General features: G+C 39.1%; 3 protein-coding genes across 8 annotated transcripts; 2 read left to right on the top strand and 1 right to left on the bottom strand.

Annotated features, from left to right (window-relative positions):
- The first annotated feature begins 2,129 nt into the window (after positions 1–2,129).
- Positions 2,130–4,867, top strand: LOC135598587 (catalase isozyme A-like). The gene is made up of 8 exons (XM_065092634.1): positions 2,130–2,308; positions 2,712–2,808; positions 2,881–3,158; positions 3,239–4,015; positions 4,107–4,196; positions 4,282–4,349; positions 4,441–4,534; positions 4,619–4,867. Exons 1-8 carry the CDS (start codon positions 2,294–2,296, stop codon positions 4,676–4,678), a joined length of 1,479 nt encoding a protein of 492 aa, XP_064948706.1. The 5' UTR covers positions 2,130–2,293; the 3' UTR covers positions 4,679–4,867.
- A 96-nt stretch (positions 4,868–4,963) lies between these two features.
- LOC135598586 (splicing factor-like protein 1) lies at positions 4,964–9,075 on the bottom strand. Of its 2 annotated transcripts, XM_065092633.1 has the most exons (3): positions 8,887–9,075; positions 6,692–7,812; positions 4,964–6,568 (listed from the first exon to the last, which is right to left on the bottom strand). In XM_065092633.1, exons 2-3 carry the CDS (start codon positions 7,755–7,757, stop codon positions 5,520–5,522), a joined length of 2,115 nt encoding a protein of 704 aa, XP_064948705.1. In that variant the 5' UTR covers positions 7,758–7,812; positions 8,887–9,075; the 3' UTR covers positions 4,964–5,519. The 2 variants fall into 2 exon arrangements, with proteins under 2 accessions (XP_064948705.1, XP_064948703.1); XM_065092631.1 differs by having other exon boundaries at positions 4,964–7,812; positions 8,887–9,074.
- Positions 9,076–9,336: 261 nt separating this feature from the next.
- LOC103983093 (putative threonine aspartase) lies at positions 9,337–20,088 on the top strand. 5 transcript variants are annotated; one of them, XM_009400258.3, is made up of 11 exons: positions 9,337–9,528; positions 10,163–10,213; positions 11,181–11,298; positions 11,440–11,524; positions 12,537–12,618; positions 12,768–12,906; positions 14,402–14,571; positions 16,126–16,289; positions 17,364–17,484; positions 17,555–17,659; positions 19,662–20,088. In XM_009400258.3, the coding sequence occupies exons 1-11, from the start codon at positions 9,385–9,387 to the stop codon at positions 19,743–19,745; spliced, it is 1,263 nt and encodes a 420-aa protein (XP_009398533.1). In that variant the 5' UTR covers positions 9,337–9,384; the 3' UTR covers positions 19,746–20,088. The 5 variants fall into 5 exon arrangements, with proteins under 5 accessions (XP_009398533.1, XP_064948698.1, XP_064948699.1 ...); XM_065092626.1 differs by having other exon boundaries at positions 11,435–11,531; XM_065092627.1 differs by lacking the exon at positions 19,662–20,088 and adding an exon at positions 17,864–19,616 and having other exon boundaries at positions 11,435–11,531.
- Positions 20,089–20,252: the final 164 nt, after the last annotated feature.

Below are 20,252 nucleotides of genomic sequence, written 5' to 3'. Positions count from 1 at the left end.
CCCACTTGGGCTCACGAGACACTATACAGCTTGCTTGCTTGATTGGTTGTGTAGATTGGCTTTATCATTTATTATTTATTTATTTAGGAAATAAAAGCTAAACTTATGTATAATCCAAATATCAACAGAATCTATGCACTCTATCAATGATAATGGGATGCAATATTATCACGTAAGATTTTTTAAGAGTTGGATAAATTTGTTTTTTGAATGTGATATTTAGTTTCAGTGATGAATCGAAAAGATTAAATTTTTATTGGTTCTCCCTCTTTCTTTTTAATTTCGATAAAAAAATAGATCTTAATATCCTATCAGAATGACTTAAAAGATTGAAACCTAAAAACAATGATATTAAAATTTAAATGAGTCTATTATCATTAAGGTAAAATAGTTTAATCAATTATTTCATCGGATCATATCGTGATAAATGATGTAAAAGTTCAAATATAATTATGATGAAAAAATTTATGTAAAAGTATCAGAGCGTATGTCATGATATAGATCACAATACTAAAGTTTGATCTTTAACAAATCCTTAAGAATATAAGAGTATTACAGCGTTTCGATTTAATCTTATTTATCAAGTAGGAGAAGACTTATAATAATTAAATAAATTTATTATCATTAACTTGCATATAATGAGATCATGACATACCACCCAACTAAAATTAAACCTTTTTAAATTTTAAATTATGATATTTTTAATACATCCTTTAGTTAGTAAATTTACCTCAAAAATTAAATTTCACTTATTAAAAGGATGATAATATTAATTAATTTAATCAATAAAAAATTAATAATTTATCATAAGATCTTACTTTTCCTCATTTATTTTAAATTTAAAATTATCTTTAAAAAATCGAATAGCAACGATGACAAGCTGTCTTATTTCCGGTGGGTGATGGGGTGGGTGTGAGATCAAATCAAGCTCAGTCCTACCACCATTTCTAGAAACAATGGTCGTATTTTTATTCTAATAATAAATTACTTTTTGATCGTCCCATTTCTAGAAAATGATCTTAGAAACAGTGGTAGGGCGTTGAAAATTTCAACATCCAGTCCATGTTCCCTGCATTCATACGTCAACAATTCTATCCTTTGTCCTCTTCTCCCAGTAACTTCGCTGTCAACATTTGGAGCCACAGGAGGACTCCACCCACAGCACTGCAATGCATGCTGACGAGTGGAACGACGATGCATTCTCTCTCTATCTTATCCTTTGTAGGGCTGCTGGACCTGTGTCAGACACACTGCTCGTTCCTATCTTTTATGGGGCTTCAGATCACCGATCGACACCATTTATGGCGACTGTCTACTTGTTCGGTTTAATAACTTCATATATTTTTGTTAATATATGTGATTATATTCGTTTTATTGTTAGTTACATTAGACTTTTTTTTCCCGTTTATTCTTGTTGTGGGAAACAGCCTGGAACCGTGGCCTCGGGGCTAACGTAGCTCGGTTCGAGTCCGGACGATGGGGATCTCCCAGGGGCGTACCTCGAGCCCGTGGAGTCGGTCCGGTCGGGACGAGGTCGCCGTGTCCTCCGGGCGGGAACTCCTCGTCCGCGCGTCCGACGGGGACCCTCGGCTTCGCACCTGCACAAAGGTCGGGCCGGAGCGCTCGGCCCGACCCCTCTGACAATCAAGTTAGAAGACGTGGAGGGGGTTTCAGGAGAAGAAGTGTTTGTACATGTCACTCCCCCTTTTTTCTATGATGAACGAGAGGATATTTATAGGGAAGCTTACTGCTGTTTGATGTGCCGGCCTGCAGGAGGCAGGCTGATAGCGTCTGACATGGGCGCTGGCGTGGCATGAAGAATCACGCCTGAGTAGGCGTTAATACGCCTCGACCGGTGTTTCGGTTCGATTGACTGAGCGCAGTTGCGTCGATCGAGACGTGAGGCGTCGGTTGACGTCGGCCGGGTCTTATCATAATTACTATCCTCGTCAATTCTCATTCATAATATTTTCTAAACATCTCTTCTTCTCTCTCTCTCTCTCTCTAAGCCCACCTTCAACTCTTCTTAACCACCGTTACCTCTCGTCGGATGGGAATTGTAGGATTCTAATTAAAAGTACGATTGGAGGGGTAAGATCGAACTCCTGATAAGTCTGGATCGACATCACCGGTTGTGTCCCAGCTGCGCTGGCAAGACCCAGGCGAGTGGTCTGACCGGGGTGGTGAGGAGAACCAACTCTCTCTCTATTTAAGAGACCTTGGAGATGGGGTGGGAGCAGCAATAAGCACCCCCAAACTGCTCTCTCGTACTTCCCTCTCCTCCTCAGAGGTCATGGATCCTTACAAGGTATGAAGCTCTCTTCCTTCGCTCCTGCAGCCATTCGCAGTCCGTGGCAGCACTTCTCTGCTCATACGTATTAACTCATGTTGCACGTAGTTATCGGTAGATCTCATGTGATGGTGTAGCGCAGCTGTATCCACCGAGGCAGGATGTTGCTCCGATCCTGCAGCTCGTTGGTCCAAACAGGGGCCCCACAATCACACTGAAAGCAGATAGCCGGAGCGGATTGTGGGTCCCTCTTGTTTGAACCAATGGCTGCACCATCCATGTAGCTCGCTGCGCCGGTGGAGACAGCTAAGCCGTACCCTCGGGAGGAAATCTGCCGGAGATCTAACGCGATATCGAAACGCTTTAAGTATGTAATATGTATTCCGAACTCTGATTTATATTCTCTTTTTATTGTTTATAGTTCCGTCCCTCGAGCTCCTTCGACACCAACTTTACCACCACCAACGCTGGTGCGCCCGTATGGAACGATGACCAGGCCCTCACCGTGGGATCCAGAGGTATGGGAATGGTGTCGAAGGGAAAGCCATCCTTAATCATGTGAGCTGCTGAAAGCTTATCGTTGCTCTCAGGACCCATCCTCCTTGAGGACTACCATCTGGTCGAAAAGATCGCTCACTTCGCCCGGGAGCGCATACCGGAGCGCGTCGTCCATGCCCGAGGCGCGAGCGCCAAGGGCTTCTTCGAGTGCACTCATGATGTCACTCACCTCACCTGCGCCGACTTCCTCCGGGCGCCCGGCGTCCAGACGCCGATCATCCTCCGCTTCTCCACCGTCATCCACGAGCGTGGCAGCCCTGAAACCATCAGAGACCCCCGCGGGTTCGCCGTCAAGTTCTACACCCGAGAGGTACCTACTGTGATCCACCCTTGCGCCGAAGTACTCGTGCTCGTCTTCCCAAGGTCTCACCGCTTGTCTCATGGCGTCAGGGCAACTGGGATCTGCTGGGGAACAACTTCCCCGTGTTCTTCATCCGCGACGGCATCAAGTTCCCGGACGTGATCCACGCCTTCAAGCCAAACCCCAAGTCCCACGTCCAGGAGTACTGGAGGGTGTTCGACTTCCTCTCGCACCACCCCGAGAGCCTCCACACCTTCTTCTTCCTCTTCGACGACGTGGGCGTCCCGTCCGACTACCGCCACATGGAAGGCTTCGGCGTCAACACCTACACCTTCGTCAACAAGGAAGGGAAGGTCAACTACGTGAAGTTCCACTGGAAGCCCACGTGTGGAGTCAAGTGCCTGCTGGAAGACGAAGCGATCGTGGTGGGCGGCAAGAACCACAGCCACGCCACCCAGGATCTGTACGACTCCATTGCCGCCGGAAACTACCCGGAGTGGAAGCTCTTCGTTCAAGTCATGGATCCGGATACCGAGGACCGCTACGACTTCGATCCGCTCGATGACACCAAGACATGGCCCGAAGACCTTCTGCCGCTGCAGCCGGTGGGAAGGCTGGTCTTGAACCGCAACATCGACAACTTCTTCTCGGAGAACGAGCAGCTAGCGTTCGGCCCGGGTCTGGTGGTGCCCGGCATCTACTACTCCGACGACAAGATGCTTCAGTGCAGGGTGTTCGCCTATGGCGACACGCAGCGGTACCGGCTCGGCCCGAACTACCTGACGCTCCCGGTGAACGCGCCCAAGTGCGCTCACCACAACAATCACTACGATGGACTGATGAACGTCATGCACAGGGACGAGGAGGTAATCTATATGTTCCGAGCTAGCAAGCAATCACTAGTTCTTGTTTCTGAATCTTGCCTCTGATGATCTACCACTGGATCTGTTTCTCAAGGTCGATTACTTCCCTTCAAGGCATGCTTCCCTCCGTCATGCAGAGAGATTCCCCATTCCAAATCGTATCGTCACTGGCAAGCGTGAGAAGGTGAGATTCTTGTGGGATTAATCCTCTTATAAATCCACATCAAATCTTTCAGGTTTCTGATGAAGTGCTCCTTCAATAAGCGCAGAATGTGATTCCCAAGCAAAACGATTTCAAGCAACCCGGAGAGCGTTACCGTACCTGGGCACCTGATAGGTATCGCCTTTGTTATTCTCTATTCAATCTTTACGTCGAAGATCTTTTTGTTCTGCTTGGCGTTTCAACGAGAGAGACATCTGCTCCTCAGGCAAGAGCGTTTCGTCCGCCGTTGGGCCGAGCAATTAGCACACCCAAAGGTCAGCTATGAGCTCCGCAGCATCTGGATCTCGTTCCTGTCGAAGGTAAAGCTCCTCTTTCTCTCTACCTGATAGAACGCTGATTAGAGTTAGTGTGCTGATCGTGGGCTTGTGGGGGAATGGTTGCAGTGCGACACATCGCTGGGACAGAAGGTGGCGAATCGCCTCAACATGAGAGCAAACATCTGATAAGGAGTATGCATGTAAAAGCCTGCAGTATATGCGTACACAGAGTCGTTCCGATCTGGTTGTTTATGTCGTAAATAAACCATGTCAAGTCCGCGGCATGTTATCATCTAAATGGGACGTTTAAGAACTTGCTCGGTTCTCTTTGTAATCATAAAGGAAACAGATGATAAATATATGTATCTTCGCCCTTGTGCTTTTCTTGCCGCATCCGGCGACCAAATTGAATTTATCTGTAGGCCAAAATTGATAGTCCAAGCAAATCGTTGCAACCTCCCCTACCTTACAGCAATGATCCTTTAAACCACATTTTAATATTAAAAACTAATGCTACCAGTGCACTAATATAAAGCTGAGTAGATCACCGTTTCCAAGTTTAATATAGAGACTCAGAGGAGTTGATGGCTCAGAAAGCAGCAAAAGATGCTCAACACATCAAAAGAGTTTGTCGTTCAGAAGACTTCAGTTTGAACGACCAAGCGTCAATCATGTCAGAGAAGAGCATATGGTCGAGTGAGAGGAAAGAGATACAGATTTGGTCTTCGTGTTGGTAATGGTGTCCACCAGGACAGTACCAGGAAACACAAACACTAGGGTATTGCCTCTGTGGTTCCGTGGGCATGAGAAAAAGAAAAAGAGCTCAAACACTTCTACAACTCTGCTCCCGAAGATCGAATAGGATTCCGGGGGCCTCGCTCGCCGTGAAAGAGTGAAAAAAGTAGGCCCTCTAAACCTACTAACATGGCTAATAAGCATCATCTTCATGCAAAAATTCCATTGCTAATTTCTGTACATATCCTATAACAGAGCACAAACGGTAGCAGACATTGTGCTGCCATTGGCTTCAAGGTGGAGGCATTTGATGAGCAAACGATGCTCGATAGCTATCACGAGTCTGAGTTGGATGAACATACTTTGATGGCAGTCTGTAATGATATCTCGAGCAGTACGACTGATCCTGGAATTCAATGTTGTTCGGATAACCAGGAAACTGCTCAGGCTCCTTGAATGATGTGACAGCATCTGGAATCAAAGGGGGTACCGAATTTTGATTTGAGGCACCAAAAAAGAATGGAGGTCCACGGATAAAACCAGCATGCGAGATAAAGCTGCATTTCTTAGGAATAGAAGCACGAGTCTCGGAAATCATAGATCCTGGATGACCAGGCCAGGTCATAACACCGGGTTTTCCTTGAGAAATGGCTGTAGTTGGATAAGGTGGTAGGTTGTTGCAGTTGTTGAGCAACCATGGAAAAGTGCAAGTCTTGGATGCAGATGAAGGCTGATTTGCGACCTGAACTGAGAGCATCTTTCCCTCGATCCTGCACCCATTCATGCTTGCCGCAGCCTCAGCAGCAAAGGAGGGATCCCTGTACTTAACAAAACCATATCCTTTGCTTAAACCTGTGGTCTTGTCTCTGATCACTATAGCTTCGGAGATGCATCCGAAGGGCGAAAAGAGTTCCAGTAGCTTGTCATCATTCACGGATAGGGGAAGATAGCACACGTATAGTTTAGCTTCATCAATCTCTTTTAAAGGTTTGCTGTTGGATGATGCTGGAGCATGGAATTGTTGATTGGACATCAAGCTTGATATGGAACTAGCAAGTGGTGGATAGTTGAAGGGACCAACTCCACTACTTCCCAACTGTACAAAGAATTTATCACTCTTGCCGATTCCAGTGTTTGATGCAATCAAAGGACAAGCAACGCTATGATGAAATGCAATTCCACAGATGTCGCAAGAAGTACTGGATCTTGGTGTTGTCTTCTGGACTTCACTTGAATCTTTGCCAAGTTTTCCATTCAACACAGCAAGCTCCCTCAGCTGTGCTCGCTTGTGTTCGTTCATTTCTTCTTCCACGGGAACCAGCAGTTTTTCCACCATTTGCACTGCAGAATCAAGAGAATTCTGAGTATCTGCCTTAATGTAGACATGCAAGTCATCATCTTCAGATGACTCGCATCTGGAATCTTTATATGTCAGGACTCTTCCTTTTCTAATAGAACCTTTACCTCGCAGTGATATCTTGGCGCCTGTTTCCATCTCCATTCTCTTTTGTGTGTTTCCACGGGGACCAATTATAAGGCCAATAAAATTGTAACTGGGATATTCTTTTACTGGAATATAAAGCTTCTTGGACAGCTTTGGGGGCTTGATATCAGGAGGATCAAAAGTGGGGTTCCTCTTAATCAGCTCTAAAATGATCTTTTGCCGATGCTTTATGAGTCTGGCACGGAGTCTGGCCACTCTTGAATTTATCTGGATATCCGACTCATTTACCTTTGGTTGGTCATCGACAAGTACGTGAGCACTCAGCATCCGATTTACCTCAAAGAGCTGCGAGTTCAATTTCTCTGTTACCGGATCAACAGAAGTGCCACCTACAGGAATCTTGTCAAAATCTGGAAGCTTTAAAGGACCTAACAATTTCAATTTGGCATCATTATTAACTGATCTGGTTTTCCTCTTTTTAGTAGCCAGATCGATATCAACTTCTACCTTGTAAGTTTCAGGCTCCATATTGCTTCTACTGCGTTTTCTCTTACCAGAACTTCCAGTATTTTCCATGTCTGCAATGTTTTCATCACAATTCGAGCTCCTAGCTTTGTCCTTGAAGATCACGCCGGTCGCATAAGAATATATCTCTAGCTTGGAGTCATCCTGCTTCTGCCTCTTTTGCATATTGCCTTGGGATTCATCAGCTGATCTTCTTTTCTTATCTGAACTGGATGGTTTAGAGCCCAATTCACATTCTTCGTCGTCACCATTGGAAGATGACTGACTTCTGAATCCTTCTGATACATCTTCCTGATCGTGCACTCCAACTGATTCCTCATCTAGCACTTGTTCCTGTGGATCTTCTTCGGTAGGCTCTGTCCAATATAGTCCTTCAATAACTTCTCTCTCACATGGTTTAGCCTCTCCATCAGGATCTTCTTCTTCGGCAATTTCTTCACCATTGGATTCTTCTTCATAGTTGCTCTCTTGAGTACCATATTCTGGCTCGCTATGGTTTTTGTGTTCACAATTAGGAGTCTCTTTGTCATAATCAGTTTCAATGTGCAAGTTACAATCCATTGTATTTTTCGGCTTTCTAATACTTATGCTGGTTCCAGATATCGCAGCTGGTTTCCTATCAAACAAGCACATCACAATGAATATGACTCATTCACTATGCAACAACAACTCAATTCACTATGAAGACCAAATTAGATTCACCGAGAATAGATATCAGAGTTCATGGATCGATGCACCATATGAATCAATCAATTATGATGATTATTGTAAACAATGTGTGACTTACTGCTTCTAAACATCTAAGTTTGGCCAATTTACAACAATTACACCACTCACCATTCTCCAAATTCTTGGCTGAGTTAATGAAAGCTTAACATTTTGTGCCAACATCTCTAATACGAAAGAAAGATATCCAACTGAATGGTGTTTGTCATCGAATCAAGTGCAAATACATCAACATTCAGAAGATTGACATCAGAAGTAAAAAAAGAAAAAAGAAAACAACTTATAGAACTACAAATCCGCCAAAATTTAATTCGAGTCAGAACATTTCGTATACATGTTCTCTTACTTGGTCTAATTTCTTTCCAAGAAACTATAAATGAACGTGTATGCCTGGATAGATAACTGAGAACTGTGAGGTGAAAACCAATACTTATTTGAGATTAGCTGATTGTGGTGTTTCCTGTTATTGGTTTTCATCTTGCAGTTCTCAAACCAAGAACGGGATACACCACAATCAGCTAATCTAAAATAATTCTTGGTTTTCACCTCACGGTTCTCAGTTATTTATCCGGATACGCCACAAAAAAGACCAAAAAATTCTTCGCTGACACGTTCATTTACAGTTTCTTGGAAAGAAATTAGACAAAGTAAGAGAAGGTGTATAAGAAAGATTGCATCTTTTGTGTCCAAGAAGCCAAACATTGAAATTCCCAAGAAGACAAACAGCGAAACAGGAAAATTCGGGGTTTATATTTCCAAATTTCGGCAAATCTAACAACATAAAATATCAATATAACTGAACGCAAGAACTACAGATGTGAAAACAACAATTATTATCCGGCGAAGGTAAATTCAAGAATGCATAAACAAGTGATCAGAAAAGGGCGAACGAGATCTTCAATCGGTCCAATAAACCCTAGAAATCAAGGGAGCAGCAGAAAGAAACAAGCGCACGGCGTCAAACCTTTGGAGAATCGACAGGAAAGGAAGATTGAAGCCTCGGATATTCGATCGAAGAGTCGCGGAGCTGAGGAAGACGAGGACAATTGCGAAATCTTGACGTGATTAGCGATTACCACGCAATGCCTTCTTCTGAGAAGGCAACCAATTCGCATTGATATCTGTTTTGGAGGATTATCGTGTGTTCAATTTTCATTATTTTGGAAAAAATGTGGCATTATTCCTAAATCATTTTTTATTGGGAGATATTCACATAGATCCGGATCCTTTAAGGACTCTTACAGGTGATAGTTATCGGATTCGGATCATATAAAGAGATTCATACGGATGCATATCAAGGTCGGCTTGGAAACTTCGTCTTGTATTGTACTTGTTGGACAGCTTCTATACGAAACGTATACAACGTATAAATAGACAAGACGTATGGGGAGTACTTTCCCCCTCTTGTCCACGAACATAAGATTCTATTCTCTCCTTCCTCCGCAGGGGCGAGCGACGAAAAATGGCGGGCGAGGGCGAAGGAAACCCTAATCGGTTCTTCGTGGCGGTCCATGTGGGCGCTGGCTTCCACTCACCAGCCAACGAGAAGGCCTACAGGGGAGCCATGAAGCGCGCCTGCCATGCCGCCGCCGCCGTTCTTCGCAAGGTAGTCTTCGACCGGTCCCACGGAGTTTGTTCTCTTTTCCTGGGGTTTTTGTCTTTTTCACTTCTAAGTTCTTGGTTCCGGGATTTGCTTCGCGATGGTGTCGATCGATGATCCTTGAGGAAGGTGGTGATAGCTGATCGATTGAAGCAACGACTAGCGCTATACATGTTATTGTCACTAACAAATTGGGCCTTCCGTTTTTATCTAGAAGACAATATTGAAAGAAAACTCTAACGCCACATTAGACTTTTCATTATGGTCCTGAAGCTGTTCAAATCTCTCTCTTTGGTCCATCAGATCCTTTTACAGGACTATTGGATTGTAGGTGTATGTTCTGTTTTGTTTTGGTATCCCATTCATTTGGACATAGGTTGTGTATGTCTTCACTAGGGTTTCACAGCCTTTCTGTGTTACATGATTATACTCCAATGATCGAATATATACTCTGGTGATGGATTATTAGGTGATCACGAAACTAGTATTTCTTTTATTCTCATTTTGTGCTAGGTAATAATTATCTACCTCTGAAGTTATTTCTTGGTATGTAATGCTTCTTGTATTGTGGTGAAGCACTTGGTAATGTGTTGTGCACTAATTATTCATTGTATTAGCTGATGTTTTCTATTGTTTCTAGGGTGATGGTGGATGTTTAGATGCTGTTTCAGCTGCTATTCAAGTGTTGGAGGTCTGTAATCACTTTCTTGTTTTCATTTTTTGGCTTTCTAGTAATGGGTTTATTTAAGCCAGGTTTTAGCCAAAGGATCAATATGAATTATCTTGTTACATAGAATATGCCTGCTGCCAACAAGCATTTTCTCATATCTCATGGCAGCTAAACAATGTATTTGCTATCTTTGTTTAAAGGAAAATTATAATAATATCTGTTATTGCTAGAGGTGCTAGTAAAATTATTTGGGTTAGAGTCACTAGATATGGAATTATGGGATAGCATTAACAATTACGAGTGCAAAAGGTACATAATCTGGGTCCTCGGAAAGTGTTCATCATGTTAGTGTGAGAAGAAGATAGAAAAATAGACAACCTGGAAATTTTTAGTCATGCTACGACAAATAAGAATATAGAGAGGAAGAGTTTGGACTGTTTGCTTCTTGATTGAATATTAAGCGATCTACAAGATTGGCACATCACCTGCATCATTTCTGTAACATACTTTTTGGGTAGTGCATGGTGATCAAGTTTTCATGAAGTTAATGAAATTAATATGTTTTTTTGTTTTTCTGGTTCTTGGACCTTTTTGTTCGATATGAAGAAATATTTTATAAGCATCTTTGGCCCATGTTGTGGGCAAAGATTGGACAACAAACAACTATCCTAATGTTATTGTATTAGGAGTATTCAGTTTAAGGCCAAATATATTTGTAAAGTCAAAGACGGGGGATAGAGTGATGATATGAGATAAAATGAAACTAATGATATTTTAGGAATAGCGCTTGTGGGTTCTGTTGATATCTTTTGCATGTATCTTGTGCTATGAAATATTGATGCTTCTTACTGGACATTTCTAGTCCATTTCTTGGAATAGATGAGATGCAGACCAGTAATAAAGACTCCAGGTTATTTTGCTCCTACACTGGAGGGATGAGATACTTGCATGCTTGTTATATAAATATAATGTGTATATATTTCCATAGGATGATCCGACCACAAATGCAGGCCGGGGTTCAAATTTGACAGAGAAAGGTCATGTAGAATGTGATGCAAGTATCATGGATGGTTCTGGAGCATTTGGAGCAGTTGGAGCTGTAAGAGGTATTTCTAATGGATACTCATCTGTAGCCAGACACCAAATATAGGTTATTGGTATTTACATCATATTTATGGGACATAAATTTCAGATTTTGTTGTGCAACATAACTATGAGGTACTGAACCTTTTATTCTCATAGACCAGGTGTACGAAATGCCATTCAAATTGCCACTTGCTTGGCTAAAGAACAGACAACTGGGTCGTCCTTGCTTGGTCGAATACCTCCAATGTAACATGTGACTTCTTTTGACAAAAATGAAATGCATATTTCTCAGTAGATTTTGTATTTCATGGTCATCCTTAATGTTTTGGAAGTGCCTGTTTATTTCATGATTTTCTAACCAAACAAATCTAACAACTTAATTTCACAAACAAATATGAAGCTTTTGTGCCAGGATTAGTGTTAATAGTGTATATTATGTAGTTATGGCCTCTGCAGAAATTTGAACTTATTGATCTGTCTATTGTTGTGTTACCTGGAAAACATATAAATTTGGACAGTTGAGTTTTTGTTTAAATTAGAGTATACAAGGACTTGACCTTTCTAAGGTTGATCCTTTTTTTCAGTTGAATATTCGACACTTTTCTGTGTGAATCTAGGATTTTATACTGAATAGACAGTCTGCAATAGAAACAGAACCGGTTTTTTCTATCTTTCTTAAACTGTTAACATCTTTAATTAACAATCACTAAGTCCTTATTTACATGCAACTGTGCATTTTTTATTTTTCTTTAAAACATGTTATTTAGTCATGCTATTTCTTATACATAACTAGAATTTGTTGAGAAAGAATCCAGCACACATTGATGTCAAACTATGGTCATCTTTAAGTGTTGACAAAAACCGTGATTGCTCATTCGATATGAATTTTATTTGTTCAACTTGCAATGGAAAAGACAGATTGTGTTGCATTGGTGGATTCATATCTTGTGTCCATTCCATCTGTTTTTAAACTGATCCATGGAGTTAGATGGCTTTACAATTTTACCGGACCTATTTGGATCTTGATTTTGAGTTTTCCTAAAACAGCTACACCTGAGTCAACAAATGTTCAGATTTTTATGCAAAATTGTTGGTGCTCAGCTGTGGTTGGACCGCATGATATATGACATTGTTCTATACCACTACTTTATCTGTGATGAAATATATTTTTTGCTTTTTATTAAGTTTAATTTTCTTTCTATCTCTCTACTGTACTTGAAGTGCTATCATCTTCTTTTTTTTTCTTTTTGTTCTCCAGGTTCTTGGTTGGTGAAGGAGCACGTGAATGGGGAAAGTCAAAGGGCTTAACCATACCTACAAGTATTTTAGAAGAAGATTCTGTAATATCTTCTTCTTCTATTTGTCTTTCCATTTTTTTCCATTCTGTTAATGGCAAAATTTTGTTGTGTTTAACTTATTTCTTGATTGAAGTGTTGTTGCATTTTTTTCTGTTGGGCTTACCTGCTAGTTCCTTGTTGATTCTGAACAGTGGCTGGTGACAGAAAAGGCAAAGTCACAGTGGATGAAGTACAAAGCAATGCTTGCCGATGCCAAGAAAAAGAGTGAATGCTCTCTGGAAGTGCCTACCTTAGCATGTAGGACTGCATCATTGCCTACAGACACAGAAGGTGGTTTTTGAAATCTTACTAGCTGCATACCTAACAATTTCAAAATATTAGCTGCATAGTATATAAGTTAGATGACATTTGACTTTTACAATATTGTACAGGCTAGTAAAATGTTATATATCTTCAAGTTTCTTTCCTACTAAATGTTCTTGTAACACATTTGTTAGTCAATTTGACTTAGTTGAAGATCCTAGTAAGCTTAGCTAGTATGGACTGATAGATCACCACAGGTTTCTGGACCTTCACCGCTGGCCCTTTGCATTAAAAAAAAAAGATTTGGTTGAAGAATAAGAAATCTTTTATATTTGTGTTTTTCATTAACCATTTGGGTGTACCATGTATAGATTCTACACTATTTGTGTTGGACAGTGTAGAGAAGTAAGATACCATATGACACCCTTATTTTATATATATAAGCAACACCAACTTTTGGTACTTAATTCTGACTTCTTGAACATCTTTCTATAAATAAGCTATTGTAACTAAGTACTCTGTCATTGTTTCATTAGTTAAATTTATAATTTATTGTTTGTGGTTGAATATAGCTGACCCTGAACAGTAGGGATATTACAGCTTCTTGTTGTTTGTGGCTAAATTGCTTGTCTCTTGTTATCATTTTAGAATTAAATTAAGAATATTAACCCTTTTTTATTAACTAATAGGCCAAAATTAACATTTTAGTTAGTCACTAGTGAATAGTAGTTGAATACTGTTTTGTAATTTCATTTTATTTCTAAATCTTATTAGCATTAATTGTAATCAGACTTTGCTTTGCTTTAATGAGCATGTGCCTTGCCTTGCACTTAGCTCCACGAGAACTTTAAGTGTTCTATTGCAACTTGAATCTTACATGGTTGGCAATCATACCACCTGGTAATGCTAGGTATTAATATATTCTTATTAGCTTTTTAAGATATTAATTTAATATCGTTAGAGGATTGATAAAGGTATAATATAAGACTTATATAGAAATAGCAGTTATTTCCCATGATGGTTAGCTTTAGAGCACAATTCAAATTTGAGAAGGCACAATAAATTTTTTGATAGGACTTTTTTCATTTGATTGCTAAACTATGCCATCAGTAAAAGTTTGTTCTGGAGTTCTAGCTGAGGCATATATTGGTGAGAATGAGATTTATCTTCAGTCCAAGATGTTAGTTAGAAAATGTTGTAGTTTAGGTTTGTCCAACCAAGGAACAACATGTCAACATTCCCCAAGCTAGGGGAAGTGGGATGAAATTATATGTTCTGCACCATCTTAAAGTAAACCAATAGGAAACAATCCACAATTACTAGATCTATTTGTTATCATCCTACCACTTTGCCTATTCTTGTTTAGACACAGACATGAATAATTATGTCCTTATAAGTGTATTCCTTTTACTCTAGATAGTCATGGTTTGTGCCGGTTGTTTGATTGTTTCTTTTCTGTGCATATTTGGTTACATAAAACTATAGCAGAACTAACACCAAGTTGAATTTACCTTATGAACAGTGGATGAATCACAATCTTCAATAGTTGGGCAAAATAAGGAATTGGATGGTCATTCATTTATGAAGAACAATGACAAAGAGGATTTTGTTATGGATACAGTGGGGGCTGTATGTATTGACAGCAATGGACATGTAGCATCAGGGGCATCTAGTGGTGGCATTGCATTAAAGGTAGTGATTGTGGTTTAATAATTTATTTTTAAGTTCTCTGTCTCTTATGAACTGTTCCAACAAGATTTTGATCTTGAACAAAAGTTTACTTCTTTTATATATTTTATCTATTTCATGATAGGACATAGGGGATGCACATCACACAACAATTTTGAATAAGAGATATATCAAGAAATGACATATCTATTTACTCAGTCAATAACCAAGCTGGATCTGGTGTTTTATGTTCAATCTGCCTTTTCTTGAGTCCTGCGGATTAGATCAAAAAATTTATTGAATGATGCATTCAATCCCATAAATGAATTAAAAAAAAGGTTTGTTTTACATCCTCTTTTTCTACAAGAACAATGAATATTTTTATCTAAGGATGAAAAGAAAGATGGATTTGGTTGATACAACTAAATAGACACAACACACATTTCACCTGTACTTTCTAACAGGTGGGATCTATAAGAGTTCTGGATGTAAAATCGGATGCAAGCTCTCTAACTTGACAGTAGTTTCTGGATCTAAACTCTGTCAGCAACTTTATCTGAAAATTTGATTCTGAACCTGAATGTTAATCAGGTTGGTGTATAACATGATCCTATGGCAGCTTTCTTCTCAAAGTTAATTTTTCTTACAGAAATTCTTCTTCTTTTCAATGTTAATCCTGTTCTTTCTTTTTTTTTATACTCATTCATTTGACTTCCTTTATGACATGATACCTATTCCATTGGTCTTTTCATGTAGAAGTTAACTCTCTGGTGCAAATCAACCAACTGTAAACCACACCTAATGGTGGTCCATTTTCTATAATCTTTAATTCCATGATAGAATGATGGATACTATGGATTTATCCATTTAAATATATTCGTTCTGGCAATTATGATTAACAATGCAAGTTTGCCCTGTGACCTATTTGTATCAGTTACGGCCAAGCTTTTTATATCTACCTATAATGTTCTTATGTGTTGTGGACTAGGACTTTAAATGGCTGCTTACTTTATATTTGGAACATGGAATGCTACCCTTACTATGGCTACTAGAACATATTACAGTTTAGGCAAGTTATTCTCTCGATTTTAGTGCCTATTATCCTTTTTTCAGTTTGTGATGATTACTTTGTCTTTAACATATTAATATGGTGTCAGTGTTAATACAGTTATTTGCATAGTGGAAGGCTAATGATTTCTGCTTGACAGTTGAAAGCGATGGAGTAAAACGATTGTAACATTGATGCTTACCAGATGTGATTATTACTAAATTGCATAAAATTAGTATGTTCCTGATAATAGTTTCTTTTTATTGCACATAAGAAGATGCTATGCTGGAAGATTGTGTTATATGCTAAATCCAACCCACTCATGCCTTTGATTTCCATAGCCATAATCTTTTAAGTGCTTGATTCTGATTAAAAGCTAGTAACAATTTTTTTTTTTTTTTATATTTTAGCTTATATTACTAAATAATCTGCTTGGACTGGAATTGTGTCTGTTGTAATGCATGACTATAATATACTCTTTTTGCTTCTAGTTGATCCCACACATGTTAAAATATTAGACGGGCTTTTAGGTTGATGGGCGGGTTGGATTGGCAGCAATGTATGGTTCAGGATGCTGGGCTTCAGTGAAAGATCCCTTTGGCTCTCCATTTGTTGTTGGATGCTGTGCAACTGGTGTTGGAGAGTGTTTGATTAAAGGGTTTGCAGCACGTGAATGTTGTGTGTCATCATCATTGTATGTTCTATGACTTAATGCCATTTGTTATGTCATATTAAGATTAGATATATATGTCTAATGTGTAAGTTCGTTTTTAATTGGCAGTATCTTTTTGTCATCATTACAAAATTTCATTTTCAATGATCAGAAATTTATCAAGTTTAATGTGCTTCATTGATGAACATGTTTATAATGCTTTCACTGGTGAACATGTCAGCGTTTTGATCTTCTGCTAGGTTTCCTATATGATATACTTGTGTATTCTCCACACATGTATTAAAGCTTTCCTATAGGATGTACATGCATTGATGCATTTGGATCGTGACTTTAGAGGGGTACCCTTATGGCTGTTTAGGTGAACTATTACCTATATCTATACTCCTGTAACACAGGAAAAAGGAGTCAGTGATATGAACAGTTTGTGGTTTTGTTTCTGTGAGGTCTCTCTTTGGACCGCACATGACTGGATCTAGTTTAAGTATGAGTATGCATTTTTCTCTTAAACAGATAGGTGATAACTCTCTTATAAATGTTTGGATTTAAGGCCTATAGATTTTAATTTCCTTATTTCACCTGTCCTCCTCTTCAGTAAAATCTTAAGTAGAAAATCCAAGTCACCTTTAAAAATTGAAGTGAGATCTCTGGAGTATGCATGCAAGTGAAATTCGCCCTCATAAGTCGAGTGAGTTCTGTTGCCCATTTGAGGTGGCTAACTGGCAGTGTCATTAAGCAGCCAACAGACTCGAGTAAATATAATTCTTATTGCTTATTATGGTTATATTTGATTATTTGTAGATGCTATATGCATTTCAGTTATTAGTTTGAATAAAGTGGAAAATTCAAGTCACCCTTAAAGTTTCTTTGAGATCTGTGGAGGATTCAAGTGAGATTCAATCTCATAAGTCGACTGAGATGTATCACCTATCTGAGGTGGTTAACTGAGTGTCATTAATCATCCAACAGACTGGGGTACCATAAATCTCATAACTTATTATGGTTATATTTGTAGGTGTTATATATGCATTTAAGTAATTGTTTAAAATGGTCATTGTATTTTAATGCTCACAGTATCGGTGTCTGTCCTATGTTTAGGTCACAGTCAGGTCCTGTATCTGCCTGTATGAAAATCCTTCGTTCTCTTATCCACAGTAGCAGTCAAAAATCCCATGATACAGGTGGTGGTGTGTTGCTACTGCAGGCTGATACTGTGAAGGTGTGTATCCAATTATATTGTTTTTCTTTATCACATTATATGGCAAGATCCATGATTTTTTTTTCTGCAGATTGCAGAAAATTTATCTTCTTTGAAAGCAGTCGAGGTTGTAGCTGCCTATTCCTCATCATCCTTTGGGGTAGGCTATTTTGGAAGCTTCATGGATCGTCCAAAGGTATCCATCCCAGTTTAGTCCAGTATCTGTTTGAAATGTTGTCTATACTGTCTTAGAACTTTGTAATTGGAAATTTGTTTTGATTAGCTTGTCATATTTGAGGCTTTCAGAATCAAACTCGAATTATTTTCACGGATACTTCTATTTAATTTTTAAACATTCACCTTTTCCTGGGTTAAAATTGTTATTGGCTATCTGAATCAGGGAGGACAGCACATGGTTTTGAGTACCTTGGTGTATCGTCTGGTATATTGGGTATGCTAAGGTCTGAGTTAGGTCAAGGACACTGGTTTATCATGGCTACACTTAAAGTTCTAATAGACATTTGATGTGTTATTATTATTTATGGTTCAGTCCAAGCAGTCTGGCACCGTATCAATTGCCAATCTGATTAGGGTCTGGTAGGGTTACTAGTTCCTTTTTCTTAAACCTTTGGACAATGTATTAGAAACATAATTGTGGTCTCTGTACAACATTTTAGTTTCTGACCTGGCAGATAAAACATTGATCTTATGCCTTTATTTTTCAGAAGCATATTGAAATTTGACAATATGCAGCAGAGAATTCTTTGAGCTTCTTTTGCTTTCTTTCATTCAGTATCTGTATCTAACCCTTTTGGGAGGCAGATTTAAATTTTGGATCATATGAATACCAAGTTATATTGGAATTTCCCTGTAATTTGTAAAACTTAATTATATATCTTCTGTGTCTCTTGATCTTAATAAGGTTCATTCAATTTTGATGGTAGATGAGAACAATTTATCTAGAGATTTTTTATTAAGACTGAAGCCAGCTTTCATCTTCTTTAATTAATGGATCAACTGTCATCTTTGTCCATCAAATAGCTAAAGGTAGTGATCCATTTAGTTGACCCAAATAGTAGTGCATTATGGCCTTTTTTTTTAATGGCAGACCGTGGTTTAAAATATTGGACGTGTCATCCTGAATGGGATTTACTTGTCCAAAAAAGCATTGATAATGGACCATACAACATGCTACCGCGCTTTATTGTTTCCTCCAATTATAATGGGGATCCAGGTTGGCACACATCTTGATGTCTGAGGCATCATACCAGTCTGAATTGGTGTCAGACTTGTATGTTATGTACATTGTGGCAAACTATTTATTACATATACAAATTTCAGAAATACTATCTGTTTTTCTCTTGAACTATGCTTTTGTTTAGTTCAATTTCTACATAATGTTATTTAGCTGAGCAAGGGTTTTGATTATTGTGTGATTAGATTTACTGTCTTGATTTTATTTTCTTCATTTTTGTACATAGTATTGTTTCAGAAAGAAATGTGCTCTTTGTTTGAGGTGCCTATGCTCACCAGAAATGTTCAAGATGTTACCATCTATCTTTCCATCTTATATTAATTTGGAAGCTAATAGATTATCAAAAGAAAAAAAAGATAGCTAGTACTAGTTGTTCATGCATCATCTTGTTTGTCTATCTACTTGTTAGAGAGGACGACTGCACAAATGCAGCCAAAAGAGAGTAGAATAATTAATATTGTGACATTTTTGTTTTCGAAGGCTTATAATTTGTTGGGGAAAAAAAAAAAACTTTCTTGTCTTAGTTGTAATAATTCAATGGTATCATAAGATTGCAAATATTGTGCTTCTTGCTGAAGCAAATTGACTGTAGGTGATGCTATTTGACTACAAAAGGATGCTATTTCTCTTTTCACGGAAAATGCTTTTCTGTCATGTTCCGAGGCTCACATATGACATACTTAAAGAAATGGTTTAGGAGGAGAGTGCTGGGTAAAAACGGTCATCATCAGCTCAGTATGAGAATGCAATTTATTGCATTGTTTCGCAATGTGATGTTTCTAGGTGTTTGTCATTTTGTTTTGTGGAGCATAAAATGCATCGTTGATTAGCTTTTCTGGATTAACAACCAGAGATATGGTTTGATTGAAGGGAGTAGAACAAACGGAATGAGATAGATAGCTGTCTGTCTTCTGATATATTTGTTGTCTTGTGATTCTTATAGGTGTCAGTACTTAGAGCTGCGGAACCACGTGACAGCAGCAAAGTCAGCCAATTTGCAACACGAATTAATTTTGATGCTTTATGATGGAAGTCGCATGGCATGGTCTGCTACATGTTAGGTCATGATATTTTCAGCAACGAATCTATGATATTTTCAGCAACGAATCCCTGCCCAGCCAGATTCTCTAATTCGTCCAAGATAGATAGGAAGAACAAGTCTGAACGAGATGATTGGTGTTTTGTCGGCCCTGATGTGTGTCATCATTGCGCTCTATCATTTGTGCTTTTCTTATTTGTTGTCTGGTACTACAAGTAGAGCGCAACTGTGTCTTTGTGAATGCTGAGAAGAGGATGGTAATGCTTTTGGATTAACGGTGACATTCTGATTTTAAGATTAATATTATTCACAGCACATGACTTTTTCCGAAGGTTTCGTGTGATGCTATATATATATACTATATAAAGTGTATAGATGCCAGTGGCTGCAGGGCTTCCGTACACCGAACCTGTAGGATTTTTATTTATGCCTTTTTCTTTTCAAATATTCGTTTGCAAAATTTCCATATGTAATTTGGATGTACAACATATTCTA

Source organism: Musa acuminata, chromosome BXJ2-1 (genome assembly GCF_036884655.1).
Source record: "Musa acuminata AAA Group cultivar baxijiao chromosome BXJ2-1, Cavendish_Baxijiao_AAA, whole genome shotgun sequence".
Lineage (NCBI taxonomy): Eukaryota > Viridiplantae > Streptophyta > Magnoliopsida > Zingiberales > Musaceae > Musa > Musa acuminata.
Note: the sequence above shows the minus strand (reverse complement) of the source record. Positions and strands in the feature narration are given on the sequence as shown.